The following is a 15,690-nucleotide window of genomic DNA, read 5'->3' as shown; positions in this document are numbered from 1 at the left end:
TGTTGGTCAGGCTGGTCTTGAACTCCCGACCTCAGGTGATCCGCCCACCTTGGCCTCCAAAGTGCTTGGATTACAGGCGTGAGCCACCACACCCGGCCAATTTTTGTATTTTTTAGTAGAGACGGGTTTCACCATTTTGGTCAGGCTGGTCTTGAACTCCTGACCTCATGAGCCACCGGCCTTGGCCTCCCAAAGTGCTGGAATTACAGGTGTGAGCCACCATGCCTGGCTGTTAGCCTCCTTTTTCAAATGAGGAAACAGGCTCAGAGAGGGGAAGTGATTTGTTCAATGTCACACAGCTAGGATGTAATCACAATGTGGGACATGTACCTTATACTGGAAAGAGAACCAGGAGTGACTCAGAGAGAAGAAGACTAGTGTGAGGGGCGGGGGAGTGGGGAGAGTGGGGCAGGGGAGCATATACCCAAAGAGAAGGTGACAGAGACCCAGAAAGGGGGAAATAAAGAGGCAGAGGGTTCAGAGACCCAGCAATGGGGACAGACACTTGGAGAGAGGGACAGAGTCTTAGAGAGGCAGCCAGGGGCAGGGGTCCGTCCTCCCTGTCCTGCCTGCTGGGGCCCTGTAGTAACTTTCCTCTCCCTACCCTGCCAGTCCTACTTCGTGTCTGACTACGACCCCACTATTGAAGACTCCTACACGAAGATCTGCACTGTGGATGGCGTCCCGGCCCGGCTGGACAGTGAGGCCGCAGGGGATGGATGATGGATGGGGGTAGTGCCATCGGGGGCTGAGGGCTCTTGGGGGCTACTAGGGGGAGACTGGTCCCCACGATGGCCCCCCTCCCTGTCTCTGCAGTCCTGGACACCGCGGGCCAGGAGGAGTTCGGGGCCATGAGAGAGCAGTACATGCGTGCTGGCCACGGCTTCCTGCTGGTGTTTGCCATCAACGACCGGCAGAGGTGACAGGGGTGGCTGGAGGCGGAGCAGCGGGGGGGTCGGGGGAGGACCTGGGCTCCGCAGCTGGCTGGACCTCTTGCCTCCGGCTTCACTTGCAGTTTCAACGAGGTGGGCAAGCTCTTCACACAAATTCTCCGGGTCAAGGACCGGGACGACTTCCCCATCGTGCTGGTCGGGAACAAGGCAGATCTGGAGGCACAGCGCCAGGTTCAGGACACCCCTCTTTGTGGGGACCCCATCTTAGCATGGGAGCCTCCTTCCGCTGCACCTGTACCCCATCTGCATCCTCCTCTGTTCCTGCGGTCCTTTGACTGCCACTGTCACAGGGCTCACCTAGATGGGTTACACCCAAACCAGACCTTTGGGGTCCCCAGCATCACCAAGCAGAGGGCCTAGCACACCACTGTCCTCAGGAGAGGCTGCTGGATGGAACAAAGGCCATTCAGCCCCACATCTGCCAGCCCACTTTGCCCCATCCTCCATCCTCGAGTTCCTCCCACCAGCCCCAGCACCTCCCCTGCCCACGGCCGGCCCCCTCCATGGCTCCTCAGTTCCTCCCTGGCTGCTAATGGCCCGCACAGTTGCACCCCTCCTGTCCCTGCTCCCACCACTTCCCCCACAACAGTGATTTCCACACAGAACTAATCCATTTGGCGAAGGCTTTGGGGATTTCCAGCCTTTGGGTCTCCACTGGTCTCTGCCGGGAACACCCTGACTTCTCTGCCACTCCTGGTTATCTAAGGCACAAAGGGCAAGCCACGAAGCCCGCCCCCATCCCTCACTTAGAGGACACCAAGCGCCTGCGGATCTCCCTCCAGGATCTCTCAGGAGCTCTTCCTCTTTGAGTTCTCACAGTGGTTCACCTCCCCTAGAGAATCCAGCCTGCCTGTCTGTCTCCAGCTGCAGTCACCCTGAGTGCAGGGACCTGACCCCCATGTCCTTCCCCCGCACCCCCAGGTCCCCCGATCGGAAGCATCTACCTTTGGCGCCTCCCACCACGTGCCCTACTTTGAGGCCTCGGCCAAGCTTCGTCTCAACGTGGACGAGGCTTTTGAGCAGCTGGTGCGGGCTGTCCGGTGAGCCTCGTCCCCTTCCCGTCGTCCTTGTCCCCAGCCCTTCCACTCCAAACTCACTGGCCTTTTCCCACAGGAAATACCAGGAACAAGAGCTTCCACCTACCCCTCCCAGTGCCCCCAGGAAGAAGGGCGGCGGCTGCCCCTGCGTCCTCCTGTAGCCCAGGCAAGAGAGAAGCAACAGGCACAAGCTCTTGGGACCAGCTGCCTTCGCACCTTGCTGTGTGGCCCGAGGCCCTTACTGAGCCTCAGTTTCCTCATCTGGGTCGCCCAGGACACATCACGCACCCCACCCTTACTTCTCCTGGCCTCTTCTGGGCTACTGCCACTGTGTGCCTTCTGCCAATGCTGCCTGTCTCCACCTAAACCTGGTGGGGGTGAGGGGCTCCCGGTCACTGCTGTATATAACTCCCCTCCCACAGAAAAATAAATGTCACTGCCAAAGTCAGGGGTTGCTTTCTAAAAAGGTAATGAGGGTCAGGCACTGTGGCTCACTCCTGTAATCCCAGCGCTTTGGGAGGCCGAAATGGGAGGACTGCTGGAGTTCAGGAGTTTTAGACCAGCCTGGGCAGCATAGCGAGAACCCAATCTCTTTTTTTTAAAAAAGGGTGGGGGAATGAGGTCTGGGGAGGTAATTGAATTCGGGGCACACCTGTTATAAAGCCTCCCTCCACCTACAACCCTCAGATCTAGAACCCATCGCTTGGGAAGGACAAGGAGAATTTTAAAAGCAGAACCAAGTGCTTGGACCCCTACTTCCCTATTAACAGGGCGAGTCTACCCTTTTCTGTTTTTGAGGGTATTTTCTTAGGATAAACTTTGAATGTCTGATAAAGGAATTTTTTTTTCCTGCAAAGTTATAGAATGTGCATGGTGGTCCGCTCCTGTAATCCCAGCACTTTGGGAGGCCAAGGTGGGTGGATCACAAGATCAGGAGTTTGAGACCAGCCTCACCAACATGGTGAAACCTTGTCTCTACTACAAACACAAAAATTAACCAGGCATGCTGGTGCATGCCTGTAGTCCCAGCTACTTGAAAGGCTGAGGCAGGAGCCAAGATCACAACACTGCACTCCAGCCTGGGCAACAGAGCAAGACTTCATTTCAAGAAAAAAATAATAATGTGTTCTTTAATATAGTAGGCAGAATCTACATATGGCTATTTAAATTAAATAAAATTTGGCTGGGTGCAGTGGTTTATGCCTGGAATCCTAGCATTTTGGGAGGCCCAGGTGGGTGGATCACTTGAGCTCGGAGTTCAAGAACCAGCCCGGGCAACAAAATGAGATCCTATCTCTACTAAAAATACAAAAACGAGCTGGGTGTGGTGGCAGGTGCCTATAGTCCCAGCTACTCGGGAGGCTGAGGCAGGAGGATCACTTGAGTCTTGGGGATAGAAACTGCAGTGAGCCAAGATCATGCCGCTGCACTCCAGCCTGGGTGACAGCAAGACTGTCTCAAAAAAATAAATTAAAAAACTTAAAACTCAGTTCCTCAGTCACATCAACATTTCAAGAGCTCAGTTGTGATGTGGCTACTGGCTTTTTTTTTTTTTGGAGACAGAGTTTTGCTCTGTTGTCCAGGCTGGAAGAATTGTGGCAGGATCTCCACTCACTGCAACCTGTTTCCTGGGCACAAGCAATTCTCGTGCCTCAGCCTCCCGAGTAGCTGGGACTACAGGCGCCCACCACCATGCCTGGCTAATATTTGTATTTTTGGTAGAGACAGGGTTTCACCATGTTGGCCAGACTGGTCTCTAACTCCTGGCCTTAAGTGATCTGCCCGCCTTAGCCTCCCGAAGTGCTGAGATTACAGGTGTGAGCCACCGCACCCGGCCTCTAGTGGCCATCTTAATAGATAGGACAAACAGACAACATTCTTGTCTTTGCTGAGTGGCCTATTGGATAGTGCTTTCTAGAGTGTTCCAGCACGCTGGAGACAGGAAGCAACTCAGCTGGGCGTGGTGGCTGACGCATGTAAGCCCAGTACTTCGGGAGACGGAGGTGGGTGGATCACTTGAGGCCAGGAGTCTGAGACCAGCCTGGGCAAGAGCTAGACCCTGTCTACACAAACAGAGACAGGCAGCCACTGTTACAAATCCTGCCTGGCCCGCTCCCACCTCCAATGTATATTGAGAAGGGGCTTTGGCTGGAGGAGGGAAAAGGGACAGGTGGGTGGAATGGTGTCTAAGCAGCCATCTGGCTAGTCCTCAGTTCCAGAGAGTTCCCCAGTGGCACTGACATCTGAATCTAAACGCTGAATGCAACTTGGGGCCAGTGTAGACATCTGCCATCCAACGCCCCTATTCTGTCCTGGGAGGAGCAGAAGAGTTGGGTGTCTTAAGGCCACAATGGGAAAGTGGATGACACACTTCAGTCTGGAAGCCCAAAGCCCATCTCTGTCCTGGGAACACTTCGTTTTTTACATTTCATTTATTTATTTATTTAGAGATGGAGTCTTGCTCTGTTGCCCAGGCTGGAGTACAATGGCGAGATCTCAGCTCACTGCAACCTCTGCCTCCCGGGTTCGAGCGGTTCTCCTGCCTCAGCCTCCCAAGTAGCTGGGATTACAGGCACCTGCCACCATACCTGGCTAATTTTTGTATTTATAGTAGAGACAGGGTTTCATCATATTGGTCAGGCTGGTCTTGAACTCCTGACCTCAGGTGATCTGCCTGCGTCAGCGTCCCAAAATGCTGGCATCACAGGCATGAGCCCCGGCGCTTGGCCCGGCCCATTTTATTTGAGACAGGGTTTTGCTCTATTGCCCAGGCTGGAGTGCAGTAGCATGATCAGAACTCATTGCAGCCTTAACCTCCTGGGCTCAATAAATCCTCCTGCCTCAGCCTGCCAAGTAGCTGGGACTATGAGCACACACCACCACGCCTGGCTAATTTTTCATTTTGTATTTTTTTTTTTTTTTTGAGATGGAGTCTCACTCTGTTGACCAGGCTGGAGTACAACGGCTGTGATCCTGGCTCACTGCAATCTATGCCTCCTGGGTTTTAGCAATTCTCTCTGCCTCAGCCTTCCGAGCAGCGGGGATTACAAGTGTGTGCCACCACGCCTGGCTAATTTTTTGTATTTTTAGTAGAGATGGGGTTTCATCATCTTGGCCAGGCTGGTCTTGAACTGCTAACCTCGGTATCCACCCGCCTTAGCCTTCCAAAGTGCTGGGATTACAGGCGTAAGCCACTGGGCCCGGCCCAATTCTCCTGCCCCATCTTATCGAGTAGCTGGGACTAGAGGCGCATAATACCACACCCAGCTAAGCTTTTGTATTTTAAGTAGAGATGAGGTTTCACCATATTGGCCAGCCTGGTCTTAAACACCTGATCTCGTGATCTGCCCACCTCAGCCTCCCAAAGTGTTGGGATTACAGACACAAGCCACCACACCTGACAAATTTTTCAGTTTATTGTAGAGATGGGGTATTGCTATGTTGCCCCAGCTGGTCTTGAACTCCTCCCTTTATGCAACCCTCCTGCCTCGGCCTCCCAAAGCTCTGGGATTACAGATGTGAGCCGCCACGCCCAGCCTGGGAACACTTAAACTCTCCCACATCCAACCTACGCTCTGGTGGGAGTGAGGGGCGTCCTGCCCACTACTTCCTACTCTGAAAGGCTGGAGCCAACTGGAGATCACCATCTACCCACCCTGCAAGCCTGTGTGACTGGCCATCTCTTTTCTTTTTCCTAAGACGTAGTTTCACTCTTGTTGCCCAAGCTGGAGTGCAATGGCAAGATCTTGGCTCACTGCTACCTCCACCTCCCGGGTTTAAGAGATTCTCCTGCCTCTCATCCTCTTGAGTAGCTGGGATTACAGGTGCCCGCCACCACGCCAGGCTTTAAAAAAAAATTTTTTTTTTTTTTTTTTGAGACGGAGTTTTGCTCTTGTTACCCAGGCTGGAGTGCAATGGCGCGATCTCGGCTCACCGTAACCTCCGCCTCCCGGGTTCAGGCAATTCTCCTGCCCCAGCCTCCTGAGTCGCTGGGATTATAGGCACGCGCCACCATGCCCAGCTAATTTTTTGTATTTTTAGTAGAGACGGGGTTTCACCATGTTGACTAGGATGGTCTCGATCTCTTGACCTCGTGATCCACCCGCCTCGGCCTCCCACAGTGCTGGGATTACAGGCTTGAGCCACTGCGCCCGGCCTTAAAATTTTTAATAGAAACGGGGTTTCATCATGTTAGCCAGGCTGGTCTCAAACTCCTGACCTCAGATGATCCACCCACCTTGGCCTCCCAAAGTGCTGGGATTACAGGTGTGAGCCACTGCACCCAGCCATGACTGGCCATGTTTAAAGCCCCAAACCTACCCAACACACCAAGCTAAAAACCTCAACTGAGATGTTCCCATGCCCTGACCTTTGGCTCCACCTGACACCTGTCAGCCATCAACCATCTGCTCCCCAACCCTGGGTCCCTGATCCCTGAATGCTCTACTTGCACCCATCCTGGAACCTGCTTCCTGGTCCTCAGGTGGAGCATGGCCTTTGCAAGGCTCCTGGTGCCAGGCTGCCTGGATTCAAATCCAACTCTGCCACCTCAGTCTCATCTGTAAAATGGGGGCAAACACAAAGCTACTTCACAGGGTGGGCACGAGGCGAACGGAGCCGATCGCAGAGGAGGAATGATCCTGGCATGTACTAAGTGCTCACCATCAAGGACTGTGGCCCACGGTTCTCCATTCTGCCTCAGAACCACGAATGTCCCTCTGTATCCTAGATGAGAACACTGATTAGTAGGCCGGGCGTGGTGGCTCACCCCTGTAATCCCAGCACTTTGGGAGGTCAAGGCAGGCAGATCACTGGAGGTCGGGAGTTCCAGAACAGCCTGGCCGACGTGGCGAAACCGTCTCTACTGGAAATACAAAAATTAGCCGGGTGTAGTGGTGCGTGCCTGTAATCCCAGCTACTCAGGAGGCTGAGGCAGGGGAATCACTTGAACCAGGGAGATGGAGGTTGCAGTCAGCTGAGATCGAGCCATTGCACTTCAGCCTGGGCAACAAGAGCAAAACTCTGTCTCAAAACCAAACAAAACAAACAAACAAAAAAACCCACTGATTAGCTAAATATCCCTTTCCGGGTTCTATTGCCACAGAATCTTTGGCCTGTTCTCAACCCGCCCTGGGAAAAACTGGGGCTTGGATGTACTGTGTCACATCTTGGCTCTCTCCTCCCTAGGAACCTCTGCACACCGGAGGTGCACCCCTGTTTGATGGGGAGCAACGGGGCAAGAGGGTGGGCAACGTTTCCATCAGTTTCCAAACGAGCTCTGACACTTCCACCTAAGCCCCAGCTGTGGGTACTGAGCCCTCAACGGGAAAGATTCCTGTGCCAACATCTCTTTTCCCAGATCTCACCATCCACACGCCCCCTGCCAGTCTTGTCTGCACTGCCCATTGGGGCAAACAGTTCTTGGTCAGGGCACCCTGCTTCCTGCAGGACCAAGATGCATTTTGAGAAGGTGACAGTAGTTACCTCGTGCTCCCAAACACTCCGGACAATTGGCAGACCGTTTTTGGAAGGTTCACAGCCACCAGCGTCCCAAAGATCAACAGACAATGGCGAAAAGGCTGGCATCTCCCTAGGCACGTGTTCGTGCCAGAAATTACATATTCAGCCCCTCCTCTCCCCCAAGCTCTGACAGGCCCTAACAATTCTAAAGCTCTCCAGGTTTTTATGTCCCCTTCTTTTTTTTTTTTTTTTGAGACACAGTCTTGCTCTATCACCCAGGCTGGAGTGCAATGGCGCGATCTCTGCTCACTGCAACCTCCGCGTCCTGGGTTCAAGTGGTTCTCCTGCCTCAGCCTTCCAAGTAGCTGGGATTACAGGCACACACCACCATGCCCAGCTAATTTTTTAGTAGAGACAGGATTTCACCACATTGGCCAGGCTGGTCTCAAACTCCTGACCTTGTGACCCGCCCGCCACGGCCTCCCAAAGGGCTGGGATTACAGGCATGAGCCACCTCGCCTGGCCTTTTTTCCCCCAAGATGCAATCTCATTTTGCCACTCAGACTAGAGTACAACGGCACCATCTTGGCTCACTGCAACCTCTTGCCTCCTGGGTTCCAGCGATTCTCCTGCCTCAGCATCCCAAGTAGCTGGGATTATAGGCGCCTGTCAGCATGCCTGGCTAATTTTTGTATTTTTAGTAGAGGTGGGGTTTCACCATGTCGGCCAGGCTGGTCTCGAACTCCTGACCTCAGGTGATCCAAAGTGCCGAGATTACAGGTGTAAGCCACCATGCTCGACTGATGTCCCCATCTTTATCCATCTGTCTCTCCCTTCCTTTTCTATCATGTCATGGATCTCTGCAAGCTTCTCTAGATCTCCTGCTACTGGTCACAGGAGCTGCAGGCCAGGTGCTCCAAACTGGTTGTTTCCTTTATTTTGACAAAAGCCCATTTAACAGATAACAAAGATAAAGATGGGATATTACCCAACATGCCTGGTTAGTACTGCAACTGGGATTCTAAGTTGTGCAGCTGCATTCGAAAGGCCAATCACAAGATAATTCTGTCCCTAAAGGGATGAATCCTGACCTCACTGACTATGCTCAGAACATGCCACTGCAGGCCAAATGCAGTGGCTCGCACCTGTAACCAATCCCAGCACTTTGGGAAGCTGAGGTGGGCAGATCAACTGAAGTCAGGAGTTAAGAGACCAGCCTGGCTAACATGGTGAAACCTGTCTCTACTAAAAATGCAAAAATTAACTCGGTGTGGTGGCACATGCCTGTAATCCTAGCTACTTGGGAAGCTGAGGCAGGAGAATTGCTTGAACCCGGGAGGTGGAGGTTGCAGTGAGCTGAGATCACACCACTGCACTCAAGCTTGGGTAACAAAGTGAGACTCAGTATCAACAAAAAAAAAAAAAAAAAAAAAAAAAAAAAAAAGAACAGCCAGGCACAGTGGCTCACGCCTGAAATCCCAGCACTTTGGGAGGCTGAGGTAGGCAGATCATGAGGTAAAGAGATCGAGACCATCATGGCCAACATGGTGAATCCCCGTCTCTACCAAAAATACAAAAATTAGCTGGGCATGGTGGAGCGTGCCTGTAGTCCCAGCTACTCAGGAGGCTGAGGCGGAATAGCTTGAACCCGGGAGGCGGAGGTTGCAGTAAGCTGAGATCGTGCCACTGCACTCCAGCCTGGTGACAAACCAAGACTCTGTCTCAAAAAAAAGAACACTCCACCCATTTTCCATCCTGGAACTCTGACCTGGTACAATGCCAATCCTTTAGCCTCCATTTTTACTTTTTTTTTGTAGACACGAGGGTCTCGCCATGTTACTCAGGCTGGACTCAAGAAATCCCCCTGCCTTGGCCTCCCAGAGTGCCGGGATTACAGGCATGAGCCACTGGACCTGGCATTTGGCCTCAAATTGACAGCCTAGTCCAGGACCTTGTGTGGCTCCCCATCAAAGGCTGCATCCCACATGCTACAGGCCACAGTTCGAGAACAATAATGGTCCATACTCAGTCGTCTTAATAACTGCACAAAGTTCATGGGTTCTTTTTTTTTTTTTGAGACGGAGTTTTGCTCTGTCACCTAGGTTGGAGTCCAGTGGCGTGACCTCGCCTCACTGCAAACTTTGCCTACTGAATTCAAGCGATTCTCCTGCCTCAGCCTCCCCAGTAGCTGGGATTACAGGCACCCACCATCATGCCTGGCTAATTTTTTTGTATTTTTAGTATAAGAGGGGTTTTTCTCCATGTTGGCCAAAATGGTCTCAAACTCCTGACTACAGGTGAGAGCCACAGCACCCAACCTATTTATCTTTGAGACAGAGTCTCTCTCTGTCACCCAGACTGCAGTGACTTGGCTCACTGCAACCTCCGCTTCCTGGGTTCAAGCGAATCTCCTGCCTCAGCCTCCCAAGTAGCTAGGATTACAGGCAAAGCCACCACGCCTGTAATCCTAGGATTCTGGGAGGCTGAGGCAGGCAGATCACAAGGTCAGGAGTTTGAGACCAGCCTGACCAACATAGTGAAACCTAGTCTCTACTAAAAACACAAAAATTAGCCGAGCATGGTGGTGCACATCTGTAATCCCAGCTACTCAGGAGGCTGAGGCAGGAGAATCCCTTGAACCCAGAAGGCAGAGATTGCAGTGAGCCAACATCATACCACCGCAATCTAGCCTGGGCAACAGAGCAAGAGTCTGTCTCAAAAAATAAATAAATAAATAAATAAATAAAATAAACAAAATAAAAAACTCCAGCCTGGGCAACAGAGTCCATCTCCAAAAAAAAGAGACATAGGGTTTTGCCAGGCTGGTATCGAACTCCTCACCTGAAGTGATCCACCCGCCTTGGCCTCCCACAGTGCTGGGATTACAGGTGTGAGCCACCACATCCAGCCAATTTGCACAATTTTTTTTTTTTTGCTCCCTCCTGTCCTCCCTTCCAACTTGCACATTTTTGACATTCTTGTTCTAGAACATTGTTCATCAAACTTGAATGTGCTTGAGAATCCTCTAGGGATTTTACCAAAAAGTGGGTTCTGATCAAGTACATCTGAGCAACAGCCTGAGAGTCTACATCTTTTCCTTTAAGGGTGGGAGGAGAAACAGCCCCCATTCAACCCGCCCTCTCCTTGTCTGCTGCCTGTGTTGATTCTGCATTTCTACAAGCTTTTGGGTAACTCCAAGAGTGCTGTACCATGGACCACTCACTTAGACACAAGAACACAGGACTTGAGGCCAACTGCAGTGTAATCCCTTTGGGAGGCTGGGGTTGGCGGATCACTAGGTCAGGAGTTTGAGACCAGCCTGGCCAACATGGTGAAACCTCTGTCTCTACCAAAAATACAAAAATTAGCCAGGTGTGGTGGTGGGCCCCTGTAATCCCAATTACTCAGGAGACTGAGGCAGGAGAATCGCTTTAACCTGGGATGCAGAGGTTGCAGTAAGCCAAGATCAAACCATTGCACTCTAGCCTGGGCAACAGAGCGAGACTCTGTCTGGAAAAAAAAAAAAAAAAAAAAAAAAAAAAAAAAAAAAAAAAAAAAAAAAACCTACAGAATTTGAGCTGGGTGTGGTGGCCTGCGACCTGAGCCTGTGGCAGGAGGATCCTGTAAGCCAAGGGCAGCATGAGCAACACAAGGAACACAGGGCCAGGCATGGTGGCTCTTGTCTGTAATCCATCATTTTGGGAGGCTGAGGCAGGAGAACCGCTTGAGCCAGGGAGCTGGAGGCTGCAATGAGCTCATGCCACTGCACTCCAGCCTAGGTGACAGAGTGAGAACCTGTCTTTAGCTAAAAAACAAAAGAATAGCCGGGCGCGGTGGCTCAAGCCTGTAATCCCAGCACTTTGGGAGGCCGAGGCGGGTGGATCACGAGGTCAAGAGATCGAGACCATCCTGGTCAACACGGTGAAACCCCGTCTCTACTAAAAATACAAAAAAATTAGCTGGGCATGGTGGCGCGTGCCTGTAATCCGAGCTACTCAGGAGGCTGAGGCAGGAGAATTGCCTGAACCCAGGAGGCGGAGGTTGCGGTGAGCCGAGATCGCGCCATTGCACTCCAGCCTGGGTAACAAGAGTGAAACTCCGTCTCAAAAAAAAAACACAAAAAACAAAAAACAAAACAAAACAAAAAGAATACCCCACAATGGGCCGAGCAAGGTGGCTCATGCCTGTAATCCCGGCACTTTCGGAGGTCAAGGCGGGTGGATCATGAGGTCAAGAGATTGAGACCATCCTGGCCAACACGATGAAACCGCGTCTCTACTGAAAATATGAAAATCGGGGGCGGGGGAAGAATTAAAAAAAAAATACAAAAATTCGCCAGGCGTGGTAGTGGGTGCCTGTAATCCCAGCTACTCGGGAGAACTGAGGCAGGAGCATCGCTTGAACCTGGGAGGCAGAAATTTCAGTGGGCTGATACCTCGCCATTGCATTTCAGCCTGGGCAACAGAGCAAGACTCCATCTCAAAAACAAAAAGAAACCCCCCAATGATAAGTGTTTGCTGTCTGAAGTCATTAAATTTCGGGATGGGATACTTTGCCGTGTGGGGACACCAAACATACACCAGCCTCAGGCCCCCCACTGCCCGGGGCTCTAGGAAAGTCCCGTTCCAGACCCTCTGCCCCGCCACCACTGTCACCCACCCCAGCGCCGCAGGACAGAGGCACTCCAGCCTGCCGGTAAAGTGTTTGCCGTTGGGTTTCGTTTGGCTGGTTGTGTGTACACAGTGTATACAAGTTGAGTTGTACAGAAGCCCAAGAAAGAGCAAGAGACAAAGGGTGGTGCGAACGGGGGGCGGGGGGCGGGGGGAGAAAGGGGAGGGGGGGAAGGAGACCGATAAAAAATAGAACCACATCCAGACGACAATGGGGGGGCAGCGGGTGGGGGCCAGACACAGACAAATCGCCGTAGAAAAGGAGTGGGAGGGGCAGAGAGAGGGGACCCTTCTCCCCCCTCCACCTCCCCAGCCCCCTGCCCCCAGTATGTACAATAAATAAGATTAAAAATAATTAACAAGATGCGTGTCCCCTCCCACCTGACGCTGAACGCCTTGGGGAAGGAATGGCCTTTAGCAAAGATCTTGGCCTGCAGGGGGGACTTGGGGGGAAGGGGTCCCCCAGCTCTCTGAAGCCACCCCACCCCCCCAACCATACATAGACTTTTCCTATACATTATGTACAAGGTGGAGGGGGCGGGGCTGTGGCTGTGGAGGGGGGGTCGGGGCAAGGGGAGAGGGAAACCGTTACTAAATAGACATTTATACATATATATAAATAATTTCTCTGTACACCGAACAGTGAGAGGAATGGGGAGGGAGTGGAGGGGGCTCGGGAGAGGGGGGGAGTTGGACTTTGAACCCTGCCCTTCGGGGGGGCAGCACAGACACACCCTGACCCATCACCCCCTTTCCCCGGCGATAGAGCCCAGGGGTTAGCTCCTGAGGACATGGGTCTGTCCCAATTCTCGGTTCGCGGAGGAGGCGCCCCCCTAACGGGCTGGGCTGGGCTGGGGTCACCCGCAGCGGCTGTGGGCCTGCGCTTGGGCCAGCAGGTCGCTGAAGGAGTCAAAGAGCTGCTCCAGCCACGGCTGGTTCCGCATGCACTGCTGGACCACCTCCTCCTGGCCCAGGTCCTCGGCGCCGCCCTCGATGGCCAGGGTCTGCAGGAGTCAAACATGGCGCTGGGGAGGGTGGCACAGTGGCCTCTGGGGAGGGAAGGGGCTGGGGCCCGGGGTGTCGGACATCAGTGTCCCAGGGAAGCGAGGGCTGGGGCTGCCTTGTGAAGTCCAAGATGGAAGGACTTGGTTGGGAGCCTGGACTCTTGGGTCGGGGGCAGGAGGGGCTGGGCTTGGACCCCCGGATTCCAGCAGAAGGTCACGAAGGTTGGAATCCCAGGACCGTGGGGGCAGCGGGTGGGGCTCACCTGGTCCCGGCAGCGCAGGAAGGTGTGGTATTTATAGTGGTGGAGTGAATGGTAGAGTGTGTAGTATCCCGACTTTTCCAGCTCAACCTTGAACTCCTGGGCAGGGGTGGAGACGCCTCAGCCCCTCCGGCGTGGCGCTGGGCAGCCCCTCTCCTCCCGCCCCACACACCGCCAGCACTCCCCAGTCCCAGCCCCAGCCCCAGCGCCCACCTGGGCTCTGACCACGCTCCTCTTGAGCTTGCTGAGTGTCTTGCGGTTGTAGGGTTCTCCCGCTGGCCGCAGTCGTACAGCCCCCTCCTCCGGGGAGCCCTCCCCACTCTGCTCCACTTGTAGCTGTGGGAACGTGTGCAGGGCATCCTGCAGGAAGCCGATGGGTCAGCTGGACACTGCTCTGAACCCACACACCCCAAACCCAACAGCCAGGTCCTAGATCTGTGACTCAGTTTCCCCCAGGCTGCAGATCAGGAGACACAATTTGAGTCTTGGTCTCCTCAAAGGACAGAGGAGGTTGGGCCTCACCAGTGATGCTTACACTGTGTTTTCTGGGCCGCCTCAGAATCTCAGTGTCACCCAAAATTCTACCCAAGAATTCTGAGCCCCCTCCTAACCAACTACCCAGGAATTCTCACCCCATCCAAACCATTTATCACAGAATTCTCAACCCATCCCAACCGTCTACCCCAGAATTGTCACCCCATCCCAACAATCAACCCCAGAATTCTCCCCCCATCCCAACCAACTACCCCAGAATTCTCACCCCATCCCAACCGCCTACCCCGGAATTCTCACCCCATCCCAACCGTCTACCCCAGAATTCTCACCCCATCCCAACCGACTACCCCAGAATTCTCCCCCCATCCCAACCGCCTACCCCAGAATTCTTCCCCCATCCCAACCGCCTACCCCAGAATTCTCCCCCCATCCCAACCATCTACCCCAGAATTCTAATTCCCAACTAACAACACATATTTCTTAAACCTCCCCTAAAATCCTATACTGGTATTATTCACTCTGCTGTAATAGAGTGTAATGTCTCGATCTCACCCATAATCCCCAGTGCCAGTAACAATACATCCCAGAATTTGCAGACTAGACTCATTTCTTCCAGAGTTGTTTTTCTTTTTTGAGACAGTCTCTCCCTGTTGCCCAGGCTGGAGTGCAGTGGCGCAATTTCAGCTCACTGCAACCTCTGCCTCTTGGGTTCAAGCAATTCTCTGCCTCAGCCTCCCAAGTAGCTGGGATTACAGGTGTGAGCCACCACATCCAGCCAATTTGCACAATTTTTTTTTTTTTGCTCCCTCCTGTCCTCCCTTCCAACTTGCACATTTTTGACATTCTTGTTCTAGAACATTGTTCATCAAACTTGAATGTGCTTGAGAATCCTCTAGGGATTTTACCAAAAAGTGGGTTCTGATCAAGTACATCTGAGCAACAGCCTGAGAGTCTACATCTTTTCCTTTAAGGGTGGGAGGAGAAACAGCCCCCATTCAACCCGCCCTCTCCTTGTCTGCTGCCTGTGTTGATTCTGCATTTCTACAAGCTTTTGGGTAACTCCAAGAGTGCTGTACCATGGACCACTCACTTAGACACAAGAACACAGGACTTGAGGCCAACTGCAGTGTAATCCCTTTGGGAGGCTGGGGTTGGCGGATCACTAGGTCAGGAGTTTGAGACCAGCCTGGCCAACATGGTGAAACCTCTGTCTCTACCAAAAATACAAAAATTAGCCAGGTGTGGTGGTGGGCCCCTGTAATCCCAATTACTCAGGAGACTGAGGCAGGAGAATCGCTTTAACCTGGGATGCAGAGGTTGCAGTAAGCCAAGATCAAACCATTGCACTCTAGCCTGGGCAACAGAGCGAGACTCTGTCTGGAAAAAAAAAAAAAAAAAAAAAAAAAAAAAAAAAAAAAAAAAAAAAAAAACCTACAGAATTTGAGCTGGGTGTGGTGGCCTGCGACCTGAGCCTGTGGCAGGAGGATCCTGTAAGCCAAGGGCAGCATGAGCAACACAAGGAACACAGGGCCAGGCATGGTGGCTCTTGTCTGTAATCCATCATTTTGGGAGGCTGAGGCAGGAGAACCGCTTGAGCCAGGGAGCTGGAGGCTGCAATGAGCTCATGCCACTGCACTCCAGCCTAGGTGACAGAGTGAGAACCTGTCTTTAGCTAAAAAACAAAAGAATAGCCGGGCGCGGTGGCTCAAGCCTGTAATCCCAGCACTTTGGGAGGCCGAGGCGGGTGGATCACGAGGTCAAGAGATCGAGACCATCCTGGTCAACACGGTGAAACCCCGTCTCTACTAAAA

At 52.8% G+C, this 15,690-nt stretch overlaps 2 protein-coding genes across 2 annotated transcripts in view; one reads left to right on the top strand and one right to left on the bottom strand.

Annotated features, from left to right (window-relative positions):
• The window catches only part of RRAS (RAS related), a 5,690-nt gene extending 3,252 nt beyond the window's left edge, over positions 1-2,438 (top strand). The window contains exons 2-6 of the mRNA XM_017521057.2: positions 613-700; positions 817-919; positions 1,016-1,124; positions 1,875-1,993; positions 2,067-2,438. Of these exons, the coding sequence (XP_017376546.1) occupies positions 613-700; positions 817-919; positions 1,016-1,124; positions 1,875-1,993; positions 2,067-2,151 (504 nt within the window). The 3' untranslated portion in view covers positions 2,152-2,438. The remainder of the gene's footprint in view (positions 1-612; positions 701-816; positions 920-1,015; positions 1,125-1,874; positions 1,994-2,066) is intronic.
• Positions 2,439-12,146: 9,708 nt separating this feature from the next.
• The window catches only part of PRR12 (proline rich 12), a 38,161-nt gene continuing 34,617 nt past the window's right edge, over positions 12,147-15,690 (bottom strand). The window contains exons 12-14 of the mRNA XM_017521056.2: positions 13,598-13,744; positions 13,388-13,483; positions 12,147-13,124 (exon numbers count right to left, since the gene is read on the bottom strand). Coding sequence (XP_017376545.1) covers positions 12,978-13,124; positions 13,388-13,483; positions 13,598-13,744 — 390 coding nt within the window. The 3' untranslated portion in view covers positions 12,147-12,977. The remainder of the gene's footprint in view (positions 13,125-13,387; positions 13,484-13,597; positions 13,745-15,690) is intronic.

The sequence above is a fragment of the Cebus imitator genome, unplaced genomic scaffold (genome assembly GCF_001604975.1).
Source record: "Cebus imitator isolate Cc_AM_T3 unplaced genomic scaffold, Cebus_imitator-1.0 Scaffold948, whole genome shotgun sequence".
NCBI lineage: Eukaryota > Metazoa > Chordata > Mammalia > Primates > Cebidae > Cebus > Cebus imitator.
This window is presented reverse-complemented; position numbering and strand designations above follow the sequence as displayed.